The 20754-nt window shown below is 37.9% G+C and overlaps 1 protein-coding gene across 1 annotated transcript; it reads left to right on the forward strand.

Moving 5' to 3' along the window:
* The first annotated feature begins 1653 nt into the window (after window positions 1-1653).
* Window positions 1654-20732, forward strand: LOC121886180. Its single transcript, XM_042396112.1, has 4 exons — window positions 1654-1701; window positions 3986-4051; window positions 18214-18276; window positions 19181-20732. Exons 2-4 carry the CDS (start codon window positions 3999-4001, stop codon window positions 20730-20732), a joined length of 1668 nt encoding a protein of 555 aa, XP_042252046.1. The 5' UTR covers window positions 1654-1701; window positions 3986-3998.
* Window positions 20733-20754: the final 22 nt, after the last annotated feature.

Raw genomic sequence — 20754 nt, forward strand, 5'->3', positions numbered from 1 at the left:
GCACATGGCATGCAGACAATATGGCCGACAGAGAGAACTACAGAGATAAAAGGCCAGACCATGTGGTGTCTTGAACCACATGTGCTGCCTGAAGTAAAGTTTTCAAAACTGGGTTTTAAACCTCTTAACTGTGTGGTTCTTTGTTTAAGGCAAGTTGGTATAGGATTGAGGTGCAGGTCAGGAAGAGGTTAGTTGCATGCAAGGCCTAGCTACTGGATGTAACATGTGTTAAGCATGCTATCATTAACCTAGTGGTGTGGCTATGCTATAATCTGACTATGAACAACAAGGACATCACAACAGTAGTTCAATGAATAACTTTAGCCAAATCAATACATGCACAGTACATTGATTAAATTAAACATTGCGTACTATGCTTCACTGTGTTGCTAGGTTATGCCCAGTTGTTACCAGTCCATGAAGAAAGAGATGCTTTGTGGTGTTCTGCGTCTTAGCCGGTGAATCCGTGGAAGAGACAGGCTGAGAAGGGTTTGGCTCCAAAGCTGAAAGATGCAGGCGTTGCTGGTTAGACGGCACCCCAGGCCCAGCCACTCCTTTGTTAGAGTTAGCAGCAAGCTAACTCTGTTTCGTGGCTCCTGTACTTGTTAAACCAGCCAGCAGACTTGTGTGTTAGCTGCTGGCACTAGATAACTTTAGTTTCTAAGTCTTAGGCAGGCTCTCACGTCCTCTGATGTAAAGGAAAACAGTTCTGTGTGTGTCTGCTGTGAGCAAGAGAGAGCAGAGAGCTGCTCCTACCGCAGCTGCTGGAGGGGAAAGTGACAGATAAGAGGGGGATCTCTAGTTTTGTTAACCTGGATCCATGGGTGGAGTTTCTTGAGGACTCCTGCTGTTTCCTAGCATAGATGTATAAAAAGAACTGGATACAGAGATGGAGGCGGGGCCCTGTTCATTCTTATGAAAGTTGCTCACTGGTGCATGAAGCCAAAAAAGTAGGACATCTGCTTATAAAATTACCTGGATCTTCAGGGATCATTGGGCCCATAGAGCATGCACACTGGTGGCTTTCGCCGGCCGAGCCGGCTACTTCCAGTTTAGACCCCTGGCTAACTTGAATGGGGATAAAACAATTCAATCGTGCAGCTCTTTTAGGCTTTCCAAATGTGTTGGCACTAACTGCAGTCGTTCACCCGGATGAGCCCCCATATGTCACAGCCCGGCTCATAGGCTGCGACAAAATATGGGAAACCAGGCGAGTCTTGTAACTGAGGATAAGTGTTTATTTACAAAATGATAACTGAGAATGGAAAAAACGTGGAAGTCAGTAATCAGTAATGTAGGCATGTGTGGATGTGTGGATGTGGGCAACCAAAAAAACAAAACACTGTGCCGCGCTGCACTCGGAATGGACGAGGTGTGATGAAGGAGGAGAGAGAAACTCTGTAGGTGGCCAAGCTTTATAGTCACGACCACACCGGGCCCAGGTTAATAATGTCTTAACAGCTTTAACTTAACCTTAATCCCTTAACTATATACATATAGTATATAGTATATGTAATATATACATATTTTGTTGCAGCCTATGAGCCGGGCTGTGACACCTACAAAACAAGACAACTGTCATTTTGTCCATTTTCTGTCAGTGGATGAGTTGTAAATCTGTCAGGGAGGAAGAAGAAGGAGCGGCCTCAGTGAACGAAAAGCTACAGGCGACAGGCTGAACACCTCCAACTGATCAGCAAGGTAACACACTTCACTTTGCCCTGATGTTCTTCTGAAAACTACATGTTCTGCATAAAATCAGATCACAGTTGCTTATGGCATGATGGGAAAAGGCTGATTATTGACTGACTGACTGCTTTATCAAAACAGCACAGGATTGTTTGGCTGCACTGTAACAGATACACCAGTTGCTTTGCAATGAATGAAAACTGGACTGAAAACACACAGTTTGGGATTTAGATTAATTTATATTATATATTACATAAATATATATTATTTATATTATATATTTATATATTACCTTATCACATCAATAACTAAAGCACTGTGTTTCACCCTTCAGTGTAAATATCAATGTAGTGTAAGCATGAGCCAAGCTTTCAGGCCGAGCCTCAGCACCTGCAGCCTTGCTACCCAGATAGTGACAGAAATGGAGTTTTCAGATGGGGGATGAGTTTTAAATGCAAAGTTGGTTTATTGAAAGGTGCTATATGTAAGACTCTAGCCCCGGCCCGTTCTGTCTCATAATAAAACTTTGTACCTCAAGAGGCGACAGAGAGTCACTGCAGCATCCGGTCCGCTGTCAATCCAATATGAGAGGATGAAGAAGTAGTTTAATAAACCTTGCGATGTCCTCAAAAATGTATAGTTAACTTTCCAACCTTCCAATCTCGCCTCATCTCATAACAGAAATGCCAAGTGGTTGCAATGTGGTGAACCAAGCCATTCTTTTAGTCAATCCACTCCTGTAACACAATACATTGACGTCTTTGACATAACGTCAAAACCTCACATTCTGTTGATCATTTTAGTTAATTTTTGAATGTTTTAAACTAAAATTCTTACACATAGCACCTTCAAAGTAAAGTTATGTTCTCATAGAGGTGTGAAATATGAGGAGCTGTTGATTCAGGGAGTGTTTTTCCTTGTTCTGTATTCCCATTTCAAATATTTCTTTAATTCATCTCCTCGATGTAACTGAACACAGAAACTCAGGACTCTCCTGGATAATGTGACGATCCTACAGGTTTATATCCTGACACCAGTTTACATTATTTATACTTTGTTTTTGACAAATCCTGTTTTGTCCGTGAGAATACTACAATACCCATGAGCCTCGGCTGATGTTGCATTGGAGAAGACACCATGGGTGCGAGTCAGATCGTGATGAACTCAAAACATTTTGTTGCTGAAATGATCTGTAGATTGTAAAATCAGTTTTCTCAACATTGTGATCTTCAGCTTCAGCTCTGTGATTGGCTGTTTCTTGCTGATATGCACCGTAGGAGTCATAGTCAACTTCTACCCTGAAATCTTTGTGTCCACAGTCTTGACGTTTTGACTTTTTACTAAAGAACCAGATATTTTCTGACACAGTTGTTCATCTTTTGTTCTGATGATTCAACAGCAGAGTTTCATGTTGATCCAAACTGTAGAAGAGAGAACTGAGAGTCACTAACAGACTGTGAGGAACATGAACAGGACTTTTACTGCAGTAATCAAACCATCTGGGTTATCTCCTCCCATTTCACAGCTCTATTAAAATCCCAGAATGAAAAATTAAAAATGAAAAATAAGTCACAGAAAGAAAACAGATCAGTTAAACAGCTGTAATGATGGCTTTGGAACAATATTCTGATGTGGTTTTAGACCAGGGTTACCAGCTGGTTGTTGAAAACAACAACTGGATGGATGATGTCTAATAAGACAACTGACAGTAACTTGCAGAGCAACAAAATGTTATTTTTTTCATTATTAATGTAATGTTCATTATTATTACTAAATTTGTTCAATTTAGAAATGTGTGTTTACCTGCTGCCTTCAAAATGTGAGTTACCTGAATAATTAGTTCAAAGTTGTCTCGTAAGTTGTGAAAATTTAACACTGTCTGAGATGAACTGAACTAGACATAACAAGTACAACAAACTCAAGATATTAATTAGAATCAACAAATGTTCAGTCACACAAACATCACAATCTGATTTGCTTATTTAGATTTTTTTCAGTTTTCAGAGTCACTTCTTCATGTGTCACAGAACTCGTGTCAATTTGTGAAATTATAAGTGTTTAGAGACTATTTAACCTTCATCAATGTTTTACATGGTTTTCATTATTATTAAAAGAAATATGACATATCTCAACATGCATTATGGTCACATCTCAAGTTTCCATCATTTATGTTTTTATATACAGCATATATATATATATATATATATATATATTGTATAGTATGTATATGATCATTTTATATGTATATCACTGTATGGTAAAGCATTATTTTATTTTCATTTATTCTCTCACACAGAGACCAAATACACATGTTCAGTCCATTCTGTTCAGAGCCATCTGCACCACCAGTCACCCTCACAATGTGAGTACAATTCATTTATGAACATCTAACATCTAACATACAGTAAATATCATGATTTAAAGACAATGAACTGCTGCACAGCTGAACCTGTTTACATATATATACCAATAAAATATTAACACCCCATTATATAATTATTGTTACAGGAAATTGTATTATAATGTCATGTGTAATAGTTTTGTACTGTGCCAAGTAGAGTTTATCGTGTGTTTTTAATAATGTATGTTTAAAGTGTTTTTAAAGTGCATTCACTGTGGTATTGCATGTTCCCAACATCATATATGTGTTATGTGTTTCATCACTGGTATACATGAAAACAAGAAATGTCCTGTCAGTGGAGTCTCTCTCCACAACAGCTCACATGTCCCTTTAAATGCCCCAAACCTTTTTTTAATTCTTTTTTTGTTTGTCTTATTACATCTTAAATATGGGCTAATTTTAATATTTAAAGAAATACATTTCACATATTAGCATATTAATTTAATTCATTGTTGTCGTTTTCAGTTAACTATTTACCTGTAAATCTTCAGAGTACCTGTTGGCCTTTATTCTGAGTGATGAGAATGGCCTATATTATTTAACTTAATATATAATAAAAATATAATATTGTTAAAACTGTTCAGCATGTGTGTAGATATTCTATATGCATTTTATATTGGGGGTTGGGTGGCTCATTCTGCCATGATAAAACTTTCCTTTGAAGAAGTGATGCGGTCAAAAACCACTGGTTTAGATGGTTAACTGGTGAAAATAAAAAATCCAATTCACATTGAGTCTCAGTATAATGATGACTGTTGAAGATTTTAAATGCCTAAATAAAAATAAAAAAACAAATCAAAGAAATGAAATAATACACATTATTTGCATTTCCTTTTATGTATGGATTTAGTGTCATAATTAAATGAAAAACATAAGTTTAAGGACATTTATTTAACCTTTTGTGTTTAAAAACTGAATCAAATGTTTTTCACTGACATGAATTGTCCATGCCAAATTAAAATCAAACCACAACACAGGAATCAAAGAGGTGTAAAGCATCTCAGTGCCCAGCAGAGAGCAGAGAGAGCAACATGTAATACAAAGCAGCGTTAAGGCCAATTCATGCTTTTCTCGTTCCATTTCCAGCTGTAGAAACGCACCCGGTTCCATTAATATTTTTCGGGGTCTGCGGACACAGACATGTTCCACACATGAGCACAAGTAAACAGAGTTGCAACTTTCAAGAGTTGTAAAATCCAGTCTGTGAATATTACAAACTATTGTAAATATTAAATATTATAAATAACCTACATAAATATTATAAACACAATAACCTGTTACTCCAACCGGACTTGCTGGATTTTAATTGTGTCATAGACACTTTAAACAACATGCCCGCACCAACACAGCCCCTTGTATTGTTTTACACAGGACTGTTTTCAGCCTGAATGCAGCTGAGGAGCTGCTGTATGTTGCTGAACAACAAGAAAAAGTCAAAAATAGAAAAAAGCAACATCTTTATAAGAACAGGAATCAAGTACATACATGAAGTAAACGAGACAGGCGTTCCTGTTTGATTTTCTAGCACATGTACAGTTAGCGAATTTGCTGTGTACAGTCCACGCAGTCGCAAAGTTTGGGCTGCATGCAGACGCGGAGAGTATATATTGGCCTTTGGTTCATGAAGAGGTGCAGTGAGCTTTTGTTTTTTTAAGAGTGAGACACGTCATCAATGCCAAAATGAAAAACAATCAATTGTCCAACAATCATAGCTTTGGGGGTGGGCTCATCGTCTCAGACTGAAGGTGATGGCAGCCATGACAGACACATTAAAACAGTTTGCTGTGGGCCAGCCAGCTGGAGGGAAACTACTGACTATACATTCAGTTACATGTGTGATTGACTGTCTGTAGTTTTATTTGATGGATTGTGCTGCAGGAAGTTGTACAAACACTTACAGACACTTCTCACTAAGTGTTGACAGGTAATTAGTGTAACTTAGCATTAGCATACAGTGACTGATTTAGTAGAGCGCAAGCTAATGATAGCTTGAGGGGCTGAGAGTGAGACTAAAGCATGGATGATTTTTGCAGTGAATAACTTTACTGATAAAAGCAAAAAGTTTAAGGAAAACTTTTTGCCATTTAAATTAATAATTTACAGTAGAAAATACCACTCATATTACTTTGCAGCAATTTTCTCAAATGGCACTTTGTTGTGCTGTCAGAACAAAAGTGATAGTGACAGTTGACAGTCAGTAGTAGTTATGTAGTAATTTCCCCATCCTTTGGTCTCCTTGCCTTCCATGTAATTACTGCCAGCTTAAAATTTGCACAAAATTCGGATGGAAACCTAGCTTGTGTTATCTCTGGCTCTGCTAAATAAAACTAAGTTACACAAACTACCTTTAATAATCAACGTTGTTTTTGTAACAATTAACACTAATAGTATCTATATTTATTAACAGACACATCTTAACTGTTTTCATGTATTTATCAGTCTTTCTGTGAATTGCGATCATTACATGGTTATCAACAGAGCTAAACTACATGCCAACAGCCACCAGATTGTATTTTACGTGGTGTGTGAAGATGATGTGCATTGTAACGTATCTCAGTCAGTGTAACACTAGCTGTTAGCAGCTACATGTTAGCACCAAGCAGGTAGTTCCCAGTGAAGCATATGCGGAAGTGCCATAAACCTGAATTCTCTCTAATGACCAGCAGGGGGCGACTCCACTGGCTGCAAAAAGAATTCCATTTGTATAGAAGTCTATGAGAAAATGACCCTACTGCTCACCTATTACCTCAGCAAACACTTTCCTAATAAGTTTATGGTCTAGTTTCAAGTCTTGATGTTCATTGCATGATGCATGATGTTCATTTAGTAAATTATGGTCCCATTTAGAGTAAAATAGATGATAGAGCAGCATATGCTTTAGGGCGTCATTCACAGAGTATAGTGTGTTTTCAGTTCATTAAAGTTAATTGTAACATTTTGGTCGCCTAAAAAAGTCTTGTTTAGCATTTGGTGGTGATAAAAGACCCTCTAAGGTAGTGTTTCTCAATGAGGGCAGTACCGCCCCCCAGGGTGTGTTCAGAAGACATTGGGAGGCGCTAGAAGCAATATTTTTGAAAGGGGGACGTTTAAGGTGTTCTTGGGGGCGTTTGTGTGTGTCTGTTTTTAATCCCAGTTTAGTCCTACATTCAAATGCACATTTTCACAATTTTATCATTAGACTTTAGGGTTTTCCTGTTTTATCACAACGCTATCAAGTCTTTTTTCCTCAGTTTTACACGCAAAGGATAAACAGAAATTTACCAGAGTCTCTATGTCTCTTCCTCTATTATCCAGCACGATCAACTTTTCGGCTGACAGCACTGTCTGCTGCACATGCATCAAGTCAGAGTCCTGAAGCCCTGAAGCTAAGCAGCTGGCTGTTCACTTGTTTATTCAAAGTTTATCAGTATTAAATGTGTTGCATGTCCAAATAACTTGACACTTGACACTGCACATCCTTGGGCCCTCCCACTAAGTGTGAAGTTGAGCGTAACTCAGGTTTTCAGTTCACATCATAAATTAAATTCAGATGATCAGATCAAACTTATTAACAGCCCGACAACTGACCAACAAGATCACTGGAAAAACAGTTATAATTTCTACAGGATCCTGACAAAAGACCTGAGTTTACAATAAGTGACCAGTAATTAAAAAAAACAATGAATATTTTTAGTGGTCAGTTGAATCACTTTGATGTTCCAGACAGTCATGTGTCACTCTGACACTGGTTTTAAACCTGAACTTCTTAGTGAACGCTGTCGATACATTTACACTCTGATTCCATCACTGCAGTTCAAAATAATGAGGTGACTGGAAATAAAAACTCTATCATTATTATAAAATTATTATTATTATTATTACATATATATTATATACATATAAACACACACACACACACACACACACATATATATATATATATATATATATATAAATATAATATTATATTACCTTATAAATACAATGTTTGGGTCAGTTTGACCTCATCAGGCATTAATTACTTTTCCTTTTTACTGCAGCAGAAACAGTCTGACACAAAAAAGCATTTCCCTGCAGGTATCACCAAATAATCTAATTTCATATTAAGTACTTAATTCACGTGTCTGGTGATGTCGCTTTGCTTCTCTTACATAAACACACTGTGGCTCAACAATTATCAGGATCACCAATGTTAGGCTCAGTAAAGCAGGAACCCCAAAGAGAACCAGACTAAGTTGATCTTTGTGGTGCAGGCCTCTGAGATGTTTTGTGAAAGTTTTTAGGTTTTTTTCTTGTTGTATGCACTTTCATTTCAGATTATTATGATTCTTACAAATCTCAAGTCAAATTCTGCATTTCTCTTTCCACTGGACTTTTTAATATATAATATGTCCATACTATTCTGTTGTTACTTTTGAAACTTGTTAGTATTTTTACTACTTAGAAGTAGTTACCAAACTTAAATGTCTTTCATACTGGTGGCTGTGTTAGTTTTCAGAACATTGCATTTTTAAACATCGGTGTTTTAATTTATATCAGCTGCTGCTCAATTTAATTTTAGTCGTATTGAGTCTTATTTATGAGTATTAAGCTAATGTTTTTACCTTTTCTACAGGAATCAAAACACCTCATTAAAATATGAGGAAATCATCGCCAAAAGCACTGTGATCAAAACAGGATCTCCTGCTGTCTACCAGCTGACAACAGTGACAAAGGAGTTTGAGTCTTTAAGAAGAGTGACTCTCGGTGAAAAAAATCCCAACAAAATAAACAAAACCATCTTACTTGTAGGTGAAACAGGAGCAGGAAAATCTACTCTGGTCAACACTCTGCTCAACTACACCATGGGAGTGAAGTTTGAGGACAACATCTGGTTTGAGATCGTAGAGAGAGAGAAGAGAAGTCAGTCAGAGAGTCAGACGTCAGATGTGATCGTGTACCAGATCTTTGGTTTTGAAGATAAAACTCTGCCCTTCTCTCTGACCATCATCGATACTCCTGGATATGGAAACACCAGCGGGTTTGAACATGATGTCATCATCAGTCAAAGATTATTGGATTTAGTGCGCTCAGATGAGGGAGTTCATGAAATGAATGTAGTGGGTCTGGTGCTGAAGGGCAGCGATTGTCGACTGAGTGACCGACTGAAGTACATCTTTGATTCAGTGACGTCTCTGTTTGGAAAAGATCTGGAGAAAAACATTGTCGCTCTGATCACATATTCAAATGGACGAACACCTAAAAATGCTCTGATAGCTCTTGAAGCTGCAAACATTAAATGTGCCAAAAATGAGAAGAATCAGCCCGTTTACTTCCTGTTTGATAACTGCCAGACTGAAGACCAGACAGATGACATAGAAGACCTGAAACATGCTGATAAAATAACAATGAAAGGAATGAATCAGTTTGCAGAATTTTTAGGAAGAATTGCACCTCAGAAACTGCAAAAGACTCAACATGTCCTGAATGAGCGAATTAGACTGACAGCCTGCATCAACAACCTGCAAGACAGAATCAAACTAATCGAACTAAAACAGAACGAGATCCAACAGACTCAAGAAGCTCTGAAGAAACATGAACAAGAGATGACAAAGAATGAGAACTTTACCATCACAGCCAATGAGCCGTACACAACAAGAGAAACAATTGACGCTTGGTGGGACTATAAAGCTGTCTGCTGTTTGCGATGTGAAGAGAACTGTCACTATCCTGGATGCACATGGGCCTGGAGTCCTTTATGGTGTGAGGTCCTGAAAGATGGTCGCTGTACATCATGTACAGGGAAGTGTCCTGTATCAGATCATGTGAAAGAAAAGTGGAGATATGTGAAAAAGACCAAGACAGTTCAGAGGACCCTACAAGATGTGAAAGAGAAGTATGAAAAGAATAAAGGTGAATGTGAGAAGAAGATGAGCCTTTTGGAAGATCTGCAACTAGAGATGGAAGAACTGAATGCAGAGAAGATAAAGTGGCTGGATGAGGTCTACCAACATGTTGTCAATCTGGAGAAGATCGCCCTGAATGTTAACTCACTGTCCACTCATGTCCACTTGGACTTCCTGATTGAGAAGATGAAGGAGAGAAAAGACACAGAGAAGGTCAAGAAGCTGGAGGAGATGAAAAGTCGAGTGGATGAAGGAGTCCTGGCAGGGTTGCGGTTAATGTTTAGTAAAAGGAGTTAAAGTAAGGTGACAGTCCGATCAGCAAGCAGGATAACGAGGCCTAGACAGACGATACAAATATCAACTTTATCTGGTGAAATATTACTACTAAACCTACATAAACATATCAGTGTGATCAAAGTGTAACCTAAAGTTATAATCCTTTCATATACAGTGCAGTTTAACAACAGTGTTATGTTCTAACTTCTATATTCCTTGGTTTTAAATGACAAAATAGTGCAAGAGCTGACATGGTTGAACAATGCAGGATCTGCAGCCCTTTTTACACTGTTCAGTTCACTTTCACTGTTCACTTTACAAAACAGTTTGTTCTTAACTGTTCTGTGTACGAATTATTTAAAAGAACTTGTTACATTAGTAGCTCAAGCTGCTACCTTGTGTCTATGGTGACTGCATTGACAGTTCAGATACCTCTGTGAATGAGAGGCATCTTGTACATGTTTCTGCAAAATGAAATTGTAAATTCAATTATTTTCTCATGAAAACAAACAAAGGATTGCCCATTTTGCACGTTCACAGGTGTGTCCATAAATCATGTATGTTTTGGTTCAGGTGTGATCTCTCTGTTTATCCTACACAAACAGCATTGATCAGATGCAGAGCATAAAGGCTAAACCTTACAGAAACTTGATTAACTGTGTTTATTTTGTGCTTCATTGTGGATAATTACTAAATTTAAAACAAAACCCAGAAACATTCAGGTAGTGATCTCACTCAGATTACATGTGATGCTTCACAAATATCAGTTTGTTTGATCAGATTCTCTGGAGATGCAGCAGTCACAACAGTCACTGCTCTGAAGGAGGAAAAGACGCATTTCCAGATGTGCTTGACCTAATTATTTCAGTATTAATTCACTATGTATTTTAAAGCAAACATAAACACAACCCTAAAGTGCTAAACAGATACAAAACAAAAGGAAAACAACAAAAAGACTAAAATGAGAGAAAAAAACATTGCCCCTCTCCCTCTCACCCACAACAACCAGCAAAACTTGATAAAGCAGTGTGCTAAATTAAGAATCTGCAACAAGGGCAAACATACTGTACTTGTGCAAGCACACCTGAACATTTCTATAAAATATCAAAGGTAGTGACTTTATACAAAGTAGTGGAATATATATAAAGTTGTGTAATAAAGCAGCCTACAGCACAGACTAGTTATTTAAAGTGGAGACAGAAAACTTTTCAACCCCCGCCCCCACCCCCCCAGCATTTCCAAGTCGTGTTATTGTATATGCCACTGTTGCAAAGACAATGGTGACAGCACTTCCTTAGAGCCTAGCTTCATGAAGAAATGATCAACACCACTTTGGAAATAATAAATATTCAACCACCTGTCTGCTTCAACTCCTTGATCATTGCAGTAACTTTCACCATTGCTCATTTTAGAAAGGCCACTGCAAGAAAACATGTTCTTTGTTTAGATTATCAAATGGACAATGGATTATCTGTTTGTTTCTGGCTGCTAATGTTAACATTGGCTAGCATTAGCAACATGGCCAACACTAGCTATGCTAGCTAACACTAGCAGCCAGAAACCAACATAGTTAGATGTTTGTTTCTTTTGTTCCAGAAACAAACATAGATGTTTGTTAGGGTTAGGGTTAGGGTTAGGGTTAGGGTTAGGGTTAGCTGGCAAGGAATATTAAGGGGCTTGTGATAACATGATATGTCTCTGTTGATGGCTTCAGTTACATTGTAGAGGTCCTATATAATCGCTGCTCAAACTGTTCATTATGTTTTTTAAATACTCCCTCACATACTGTATTTCTGATGTAAGTGTCTCTAGGCAACCCAGTCTCACAATCTTGCATACAAATAACACGACTTTAGACTTTCAAATTGCGTGCAGTGCATACACCAAAGTCCAATTTTGCATGCAGGTGATACACCAATTTAACACCACATTTTTAATCTTTCCACATGTCATTTAATTCCGTTGTTTAGGTACAAAAACCATCTGGTTAGGGTTAGGTAAAGATCATGGTTTGGGTTAAATCACTAATATGTGGTAAAAATGTCAAAAATGCCGGATGTGACAATAAAGGTCCAGTGCAGGGATGCACAATATTCGATTTTTTGCCAATATCCGATATCCCGATATTTCCAACTCATTGTGGTCGATTCCCGATGCCGATATATACACATATTTTTTCCAGCTGGCTGAGGAGACTATTAGACATGCAATCATAGATTGTACTAAGTATGATCAAGAAAGACAATATATGAAGGAAGAACTTAAGAAGACTGGAGTTCAGGAGCTCAGCATTAAAACTTTAATGAACCTGCCAAGTGGGAGCAGCAGTAGAGTTTTCATTGAGTTTATTAGACAGACAGGATTAATGTGTAGGATTTAATCTCTGGTCCACACTCCGGAGCAGAAGGTTGCGGTAATGCACCTAATACTGTTGTTCAACTGGAGCACCGAGCCCCGGTTTGTTATTCGGGTTAAAGTGGGAAGAAGCAGCGGGTCTGACGAGCAGCTTGAGTGAAGTGCAGCCTGCAGAGGAAGCACCAGGACCGTCAGGGTGAAACAGTCCATGGAGGGAAGCACAGTCAGGCAGCGGAGGAGAAGACAAAAAATCTGCCTCATAATCGGCAGAAATGGCCGATGCCGATATTTAATTCTAGAGGTTTTATCGGCCGATACCGATGACGTGCCAATAATATTGTGCATTCCTAGTCCAGTGTGTAGAATTTAGTGGTATCTAGGAGCGAATTTGGCAGAAATGGAAAATAATATTCATAAGAATGTTTTAATTAGTTTATAATCATCTGAAAATAAGAATTGTTGTTTTCATTACTTTGAGCCTTTTATAGATAGCTACATAGGGAGCGGGTCCTCTTCCCCGAAGCCCGCCATGTTTCTACAGTAGCGCAGGACAGCCAGACCACACACTGGCTCTTTCGTGTTTTTAACGAAACCACCATAGGTTCTCCTACACACTTTGCACAATATGCAATACACTTAAAAACTGTTTTCTGTTAAGCTATAGTCATTTCTCATGTCCATCCTAACCATTTCTCACATTCATGAGAGGTAACACTCAATAAATATTGCATAAATCTCAGACTTTTTTGTGTTAATCTTTTTTTTTTAATTAAAAAAATATTTTGGTTTAAATGTTGGTGAGTTTTGATTCTCTTTTAGAACATTTTTTGGTACATTCTTTCAAAACCCTCTCTGTCAAGCATAACATACCTACCCTGTCACTCAAAAAACATGAGGAAAACAACTTATTAATGAAATTTTCAAAATGTATTTTTACACATGATTTTTTGATTTAGCTGCATGCTAAGTGTGGTGTTAGCTTTGAGCACAGAGAGAATTTCAGCCATATTACTTTGAATTTTTCCACCCTGTCACAGGATTTGGTGTGACGGGAGAGGGAGGGGAGAGGTATTCAGTTTGTTGCAATGTGCAACCTCACCACTAGATGGCACTAAATCCTACACACTGGTCCTTTAAAAAAAATCTCCTTTTAAAATGCCCACATGCGATTGTAAAAATGTCTGGTTCATGGTCTTGGATAGTGCTCTCCTGCTGCTTTGAAGCTTTTTGCCAGCTGATTATCTAGCCATCCACCCAACCTGTCTAATGAGCCAAAATCACCTTATGAAATGAAAGGAAATCATATTATATGATGTCACCTCTCTGGGAGAAGGATTGGCGTATCACCTGCACGCACAACTGGACATTCGCATGTGCACTGCATGCAATTTGAAAGTGTAAAATCATTCCCTCTTTATTTCTGCCAACTTATGGCTCTCCAATGATACCATGTTGGCAGCTGTAGTAATCTCTTTTAATGTAGATCCTTTAATAGCCTATTGACAATGCTCAATATGTTATATTTTTATCAGCTGGTTTCCATCAGCAGAACTTAAAGATCTGTGCAGTTAAGTTGTTCTTTTTACTCCTTGGTGGTGAAATTTTGTGAGTAAACTTGCCTACAAAAAAATTATGCTCATGAACAGTTGTCATAATTGCTAATTTATATGTAATTCCTAAGTATACAGACAACTAATTACTTTTATGGTCAAACTGGAATATTTTTAACCAAGGCAGTCATATGACCTCAATACAGCTGATGACACATTTCACTGCTTGGAAACCAAACTGTCTTCACAGTCTTCAGTTCAGGCCAGGAAGAGTCAGTGACTATATATCTGTGGGTCAAAGACCTCATAGAGTCACTGACTGTCAATAATCTGACAACAAATATAAAATATGATGATTTCATTTAACGTCAATCCAACCTTTTGACTTTGTATAAAGAAAAATACAATATGACAACACAACTGGTCAACTTATTTGGATGTAAACACCTTGAAATTAAAGTTGATAGTCAGCACTTCAGCACTTGAGTCATTTTAAATCCAGTGTGTTACGGTACAGAACCAAAACAATAAAAAAAAGTGTCCACTATCATTATACTTTGTGGCTGCATTCTTTTCTCTAAAACACACAGTCTGACCTCAGTCCAGTCAACGGCTCTGGTTTTATGTGGAATGAAGACGTCCTCTAGTGTCACTGTTTGTGGAACAGCTCTGTCTCTGCTCTCAGATACAATATAAATAATTCTGTTATGTTTCTTTATGCATCTAGAGGCAAAAATATACCCAACTATTGTTAGAAAACAGTTTTTCTTCTCTGTAAAAGTTTTTCTAGCATGCTTTCTGCTCAATACATAGGCATGCATTCTGGTGTAAATGTGATGTTATTCTGATATTTTGATGTTATTGTGATGTTGGCAGAAGCCTGCAATATCTCTTACTGGGAATCCACATAGAAAGCGAGACGTGAGCAGCACTACTGAAGCGTTCAACCTGTTCAATCCACACCGACTCCAACCTGCATTCAGCATCTGTCCACAGAAGCAGCTGTCTGTCAGCAGAAGGACAAACAGTCTCCCCCTGAACTAAAATAAACTAAAATCAACTGTTTGTAATTTTGATTCATAGGTTTTTTTTTCCCAATTCTTGGCAGCTGGTGAGGGGAATCTGCCTCCAGTGAAAAAGAGACTCACAAGTAGACTGGGAGCCAATCAATCAATATAGATACTGTTAATACATTCAGTACATTAAACGGCAGGAGATTTGGATGATTTCAACAGCTTTGTGTGCAGATTACACTTCCCTACACATAATAAACGCAAAGCTAAAAAAAAAACCACACAAGCTCAGTGTGGATTAATGCATTTGTGACAGACGTCAAAAATGCCTCTGCAGTCGTTTTGTATGTGGATTGGCTGTAAGATTAAACAGTTACAACAACTTTTTTCAAGTTAATCAAAGTTTGTACAGAAGATGATAAAGTACTAAACTCAGAGATTTGCATGTAGAAATGTAGAAAATTCTGCTATATTGCAGTTGAATCCAATTATTTTGTGTCTGTGGTGAATCAAGAAGTTGAACATGCTTTTTGCTGACTCAGCTTTTTGTCATTGTATTGCATTATAAAGTTTGAATAGGAAAATCCTAAATGACAAGTCAATGTGGGAACACGTTGCTCTATTCATGTTGTACTTTATAAAACCTTGTTGGTAGTTAATGCAATGAATATATTGTTTTATTCTGAATAAAAAGACAAAATGAACATCCAAGTTGATGCAGTTCTTTTTCAACTCATTAATTATTCTTAATATATGCATAGTTTCGTCAAATCATCTGAGGTCCCAAATACAAAGAAAAATAGTTGTGGTTGATCACTTTATCATCAAGGTTTTTACTCTGTTGAAGCTTCTGCTGAACTTCCTTCAATAAATTTCTCTGACACAAGAGGTGACAGTTTATTCAGTGCAGTAACAATAATAAAGCAGTGATTCATTACAGAAGCAACTTCCAACTTTATAACGGAATTTTACTTAAAAGGTACATATATCATCAACTTCTGCTAGGACTGTCGCTTCCATCACAAAGATTAACCTGCAAAAAGTCCATGAATTGAAGCAGGAATTTCTGGCACAAGTAGGTGTACTTTCTACTTCCAAGGTGCATGAAGAAAGAAAACGTCTGAAGAGGTCAAACTCCAGTACAAAGCACATTTTTATAGATGGTCCAACATGCTGGGGGTTTGACCTCTGAAGGGCCCATGAGTTCAGTACAGGGTACCAAGCTGCCCTGTCCTCCTCACAGACCTCACACCCTCTGAATGTGGCAACATCACTAAAAATAGTTCTAACAGCAAACAAACAGGACAGATGAACTATAATTGTATTTGGAGGTGAAACTGAAAGTGAGTGCACTTGTAATGTCACTAAAAATCCCTCATTACAAAGAAAAAAAATTGTGTTTACAATTACAGCAAGTATGGTAGGTACTGTTGAAAGCCAATAGTAACCCAGTTACTTTGTCCATGTACATCTCATTGACAGACAGAATTACAGCCCCACCATCTTCCACAGCCTTTCCACCACTACATACCAGGGAAATGGTGGTGGAAGAACCAGAACTATGAAAAATCCTATCTGCATCCCACCTGTAAACTACACTAAAGCTGCTGCTATTTACCTAGTAAAGTCACATCATCACTGCTAAATAAAGCATATTGCAGCTTAAAATAGAGGAAAGTGTTAGAAATACATAGTAAGTTTCATTCATCTGTCAGTTCTCTGCTGGTGAAGAGGTGTATCATTCATGCAGAAATCATCACAAGTTTACCTTGCTGTGGTTTCTATGGTTGCCATGGTCACTCAGTGAGCTGAGGCGCCAAGTTGAACCATCATGAATTCATGGGCAACTCAACCGGTCAAAGCAGATGGCGTCCAGCTAGAGTCCAGTTCTGCTTGAGGTTTCTTCCCATTAAAGGGGAGTTTTTCCTTGCTGCTGCTCATGGAGGAATGTTGGGTCTCTGTAGATTAAAGAGTTCAGTCTTGACCTGCTCTATGTGAAAAGTGCCCCGAGATAACTTCTGTTGTGATTTGGCTCTATATAAATAAATAATTTCAAATTCAAATTCAAATTGGTGGCCTAAAGATTAGAGACGTGAGTTTGTGAGTAGCAGGATAACTCTGGGTGATGAAAGAAAAAAGCCGTCCCCTCCCTCATTACCACCACTGAGGTGCCCTTGAGCAAGGCACTTCACCCTAACTGCTCCAGTGAAGCTGCTCAGAGTCCAGCAGGTCAGACTGTGGTTGCACTGAGAAGCTTCCAGGTGTGAATGTGATCAGGGCGTTCCTGCAAAAGAGACGCTTCATCTCAGTGAATCCATCATGTTTACATTAAAAGCAATGGAAGGCTGTAACAGAGCAGATTTAATTTCTGAGGAAGCTTAAGCTCTTTAATGTGTATAACAAGATGTTGCAAGTATTTTAACTCTATTCATTTTATCACTCTGCTGCTCCACATTTCTTTACTGTGTCCATCCAACAAGAATAAATTGTTCCATATCACAAACACTGTCTCCAAAATCATTGGCATCCCCATTCCCCAACCACTCAAAAATACTCTATCTCTCTCTCTTTATTTATCTACATACCTATCTATGTAGTAAATAAGCATGGCTACTTGAGAAAAGAAATGGGAAAGAAACTGCAGCAGTCAGTGAGTTAGAAAAAAAACTGAAACTGAACCTTATTTTGTCCTTTTATTATCATGGGTACTCACTAAATTACAGATTTAACTCTTAGTAACACTTGGGCACTGGCCTAACACAGATTTCACAGACTGAATGCTGACATGTGACTGTCCAGCAGCAGTTGACATGGAGTATGGATTATTTACAGTACAGTATTTGATATGGAGTCATAAATATGTCCAGAAGCAGTTGCATCACCCTGGAACAGCAGGATGGTGAAGAGGCCAAATGTATATTTTAACTATTAAGACAGATAAATTATGAAATATGAATCACAATTTAGAGTTAAATAATGACTACAGAATTTAGGAATAATAAAATCCAATGTAATGACACTGAAGAAAGCCTAATTTTAAGTTTTCAATTTTCCCTTTCTTTCAGAGATCAAATACACCTGTTCCTCCTGATTGCGCAGCTTTCTAAGCAGGCCCTCACCATGGCAACGTATGTAACATTTAACCATTAATTTCAAACCACTGTTACACTTTTGTTACACTAAATATTTTTGCAAAGTATTGTACAAGTACATGCTATGTTTTATCATTTTAAAATCCTTTTTCTAAATGACGTTTCTAAACTATAACATATTTCCATTTGATTTAATTACTTTGTTTCATTTACTAAGTGGTTAATAATTCAATATTGAACAGAAGAAATGAGCATCATGATAAATCTAACATTATCAGTGGGGCAATGACAGCAGACATGGCAGGATATGACTTCAGATGAAAGATTTTATGGGACACTAGCAAATGTTTTTCTCAATGCATGAAGAGAGTGAGAAAGGTAAAAGGTGGAGGGGTGTGGCTCTGGGAGCAGGTAGAAGCTGACATCTTGCACTATAACAGCACCTACATTGTTTGGAATAATTGGTATTTAACTGATGTATCCTGTAATGATAACCTTTCATAATCATTTTAACACTGAACTAAATCTAACAAAATTGTAATTTTTCAACAATCAATATTTAATCATTTATGAGATCAGTATCAATATTCAGACCTACTTATAAAGAACTTAAAGGAAACTCAACATTAATCATTTACAACTCCCTCTGATGTTTTTAAGGAACTTGGACATAGTGTGACCATACAGAATGGTTTTCAGATAAGACAGTCAATGGTCTGTGTACAGTTTATGTGCCAGTTTGTTTGAGGGGTGTGTTGTTAATTACTACTTATCACACTAATAGACTTAGGCCAACAACCAAAAGCAAGGCAGGTGGTATTACATTAGTTTGCTTAATTTCATTTTCTTTTAATCATTGTCATGGTTAGCATTCGTAAATGATTAACAAATAAAAAAGGGGATGAGTTTCAATATCTGTTGAGCATATCTTTTTTTACAGGAACACTAATGCATTGTTAAAATATGAGGACATCATCTCTAAATGTACTTTGATCTACTCTGGATCTCCTGCTCACTACCAGCTACCAGCACTAAAGAAAGAGCTTGGATCCATAAGAAGAATGACTCTTGGTAAAAAGGATCCCAACAAGATAAGCAAAACCATCTGGTTGGTAGGAGAGACAGGAACAGGAAAATCTACTCTGGTCAACACTCTGGTCAACTACGCCATGGGAGTGAAGTTTGAGGACAACATCTGGTTTGAGATCATAGAAGAGAAGAGAAGTCAGACATCAGATGTGATCGTGTACGAGATCTTTGGTTTTGAAGGTAAAACTCTTCCCTTCTCTCTGACCATCATCGATACTCCTGGATGCAGAGACACCAGAGGGATTGAACATGATGTCATCATCAGTCAAAGCACTTTTGATTTATTTTGCTCAGAAAATGGGATCCAAGAAGTCAATGCAGTGGGTCTGGTGGTGAAGGCGACAGAGTGTCGACTGAATGATCAGCTGCAGTACGTCCTGAAGTCAGTGATGTCTCTGTTTGGAAAAGATCTGGAAGAGAACATCGTTGCTCTCATCACATACTCAAATGGAAGACCACCTAAAAATGTGCTTCAAGCTCTTGATGCTGCAAACATTAAATGTGCCAAAAATGAGAAGAATCAATCCGTTCACTTCCTGTTTGATAACTGCCAGGATGAAGACCGGACAGATGACATACAAGACCTGAAACATGCTGATAAAATAACAATGAAAGGAATGAAACAGTTTACAGAGTTTTTAGAACAAACTGCACCTCAAAAGCTGCAAATAACAAAAGAAGTCCTGAAAGAGCGAATTCAACTGACAGCCTGCATCAACAACCTGCAAGACAGAATCAAGTTAATTGAACTAAAACAGAGCAAAATCCAACAGACTGAAGAAGCTCTGAAGAAACATGAACAAGAGATGAAGGAGAATGAAGAGTTCACTTCAGAAGTTGAAGAGACTTACAAAGACAAAGAACCTATCGATGGAGGGATGTGGTGGCTTGTTTTTTATGAAGGAGCTGTCACCTGTAACGTCTGTGAAGAGAACTGTCACCATCCTGGATGCACAATGGCCTGGGATGCCTCATGGTGTAAGGTCATGAATAAAGGCCACTGCACTGTTTGTCCTGGGAAGTGTCCTGCATCAGACCATGTGAAAGAAAAGTGGATCTATGCAAACAAGACAAGGAAAGGTACAAAGACCAAACAAGATGTGAAAGAGAAGTATGAAAAAGAAAGGATGGAGAGTGAGAAGAAGACAAGTCATTTGGAAGATCTTGATAAAGAGATGCAAAACCTTGAGGCAGAGAAAACACAGTTGATGGAAGAGTATAAACAGCATCATACTAAACTGGAGCAGATCGCCCTCTGTGGTGATTCTCGATCCCCTAATGTCGTGTTGAGCCCACTAATTGAGAAGATTAAGGAAAAACAGGATAAAGAAGGTCAAGAAACTGGAGGAAGCATCTCAGGTGAAAGAAGAAACAAAGGCAAAGCAGCAGAGCCTGTTTATTAATGAAGACAAAATGAAGTGAGAT

The sequence above is a fragment of the Thunnus maccoyii genome, chromosome 19 (assembly GCF_910596095.1).
Source record: "Thunnus maccoyii chromosome 19, fThuMac1.1, whole genome shotgun sequence".
Taxonomy (NCBI): Eukaryota; Metazoa; Chordata; class Actinopteri; order Scombriformes; family Scombridae; genus Thunnus; species Thunnus maccoyii.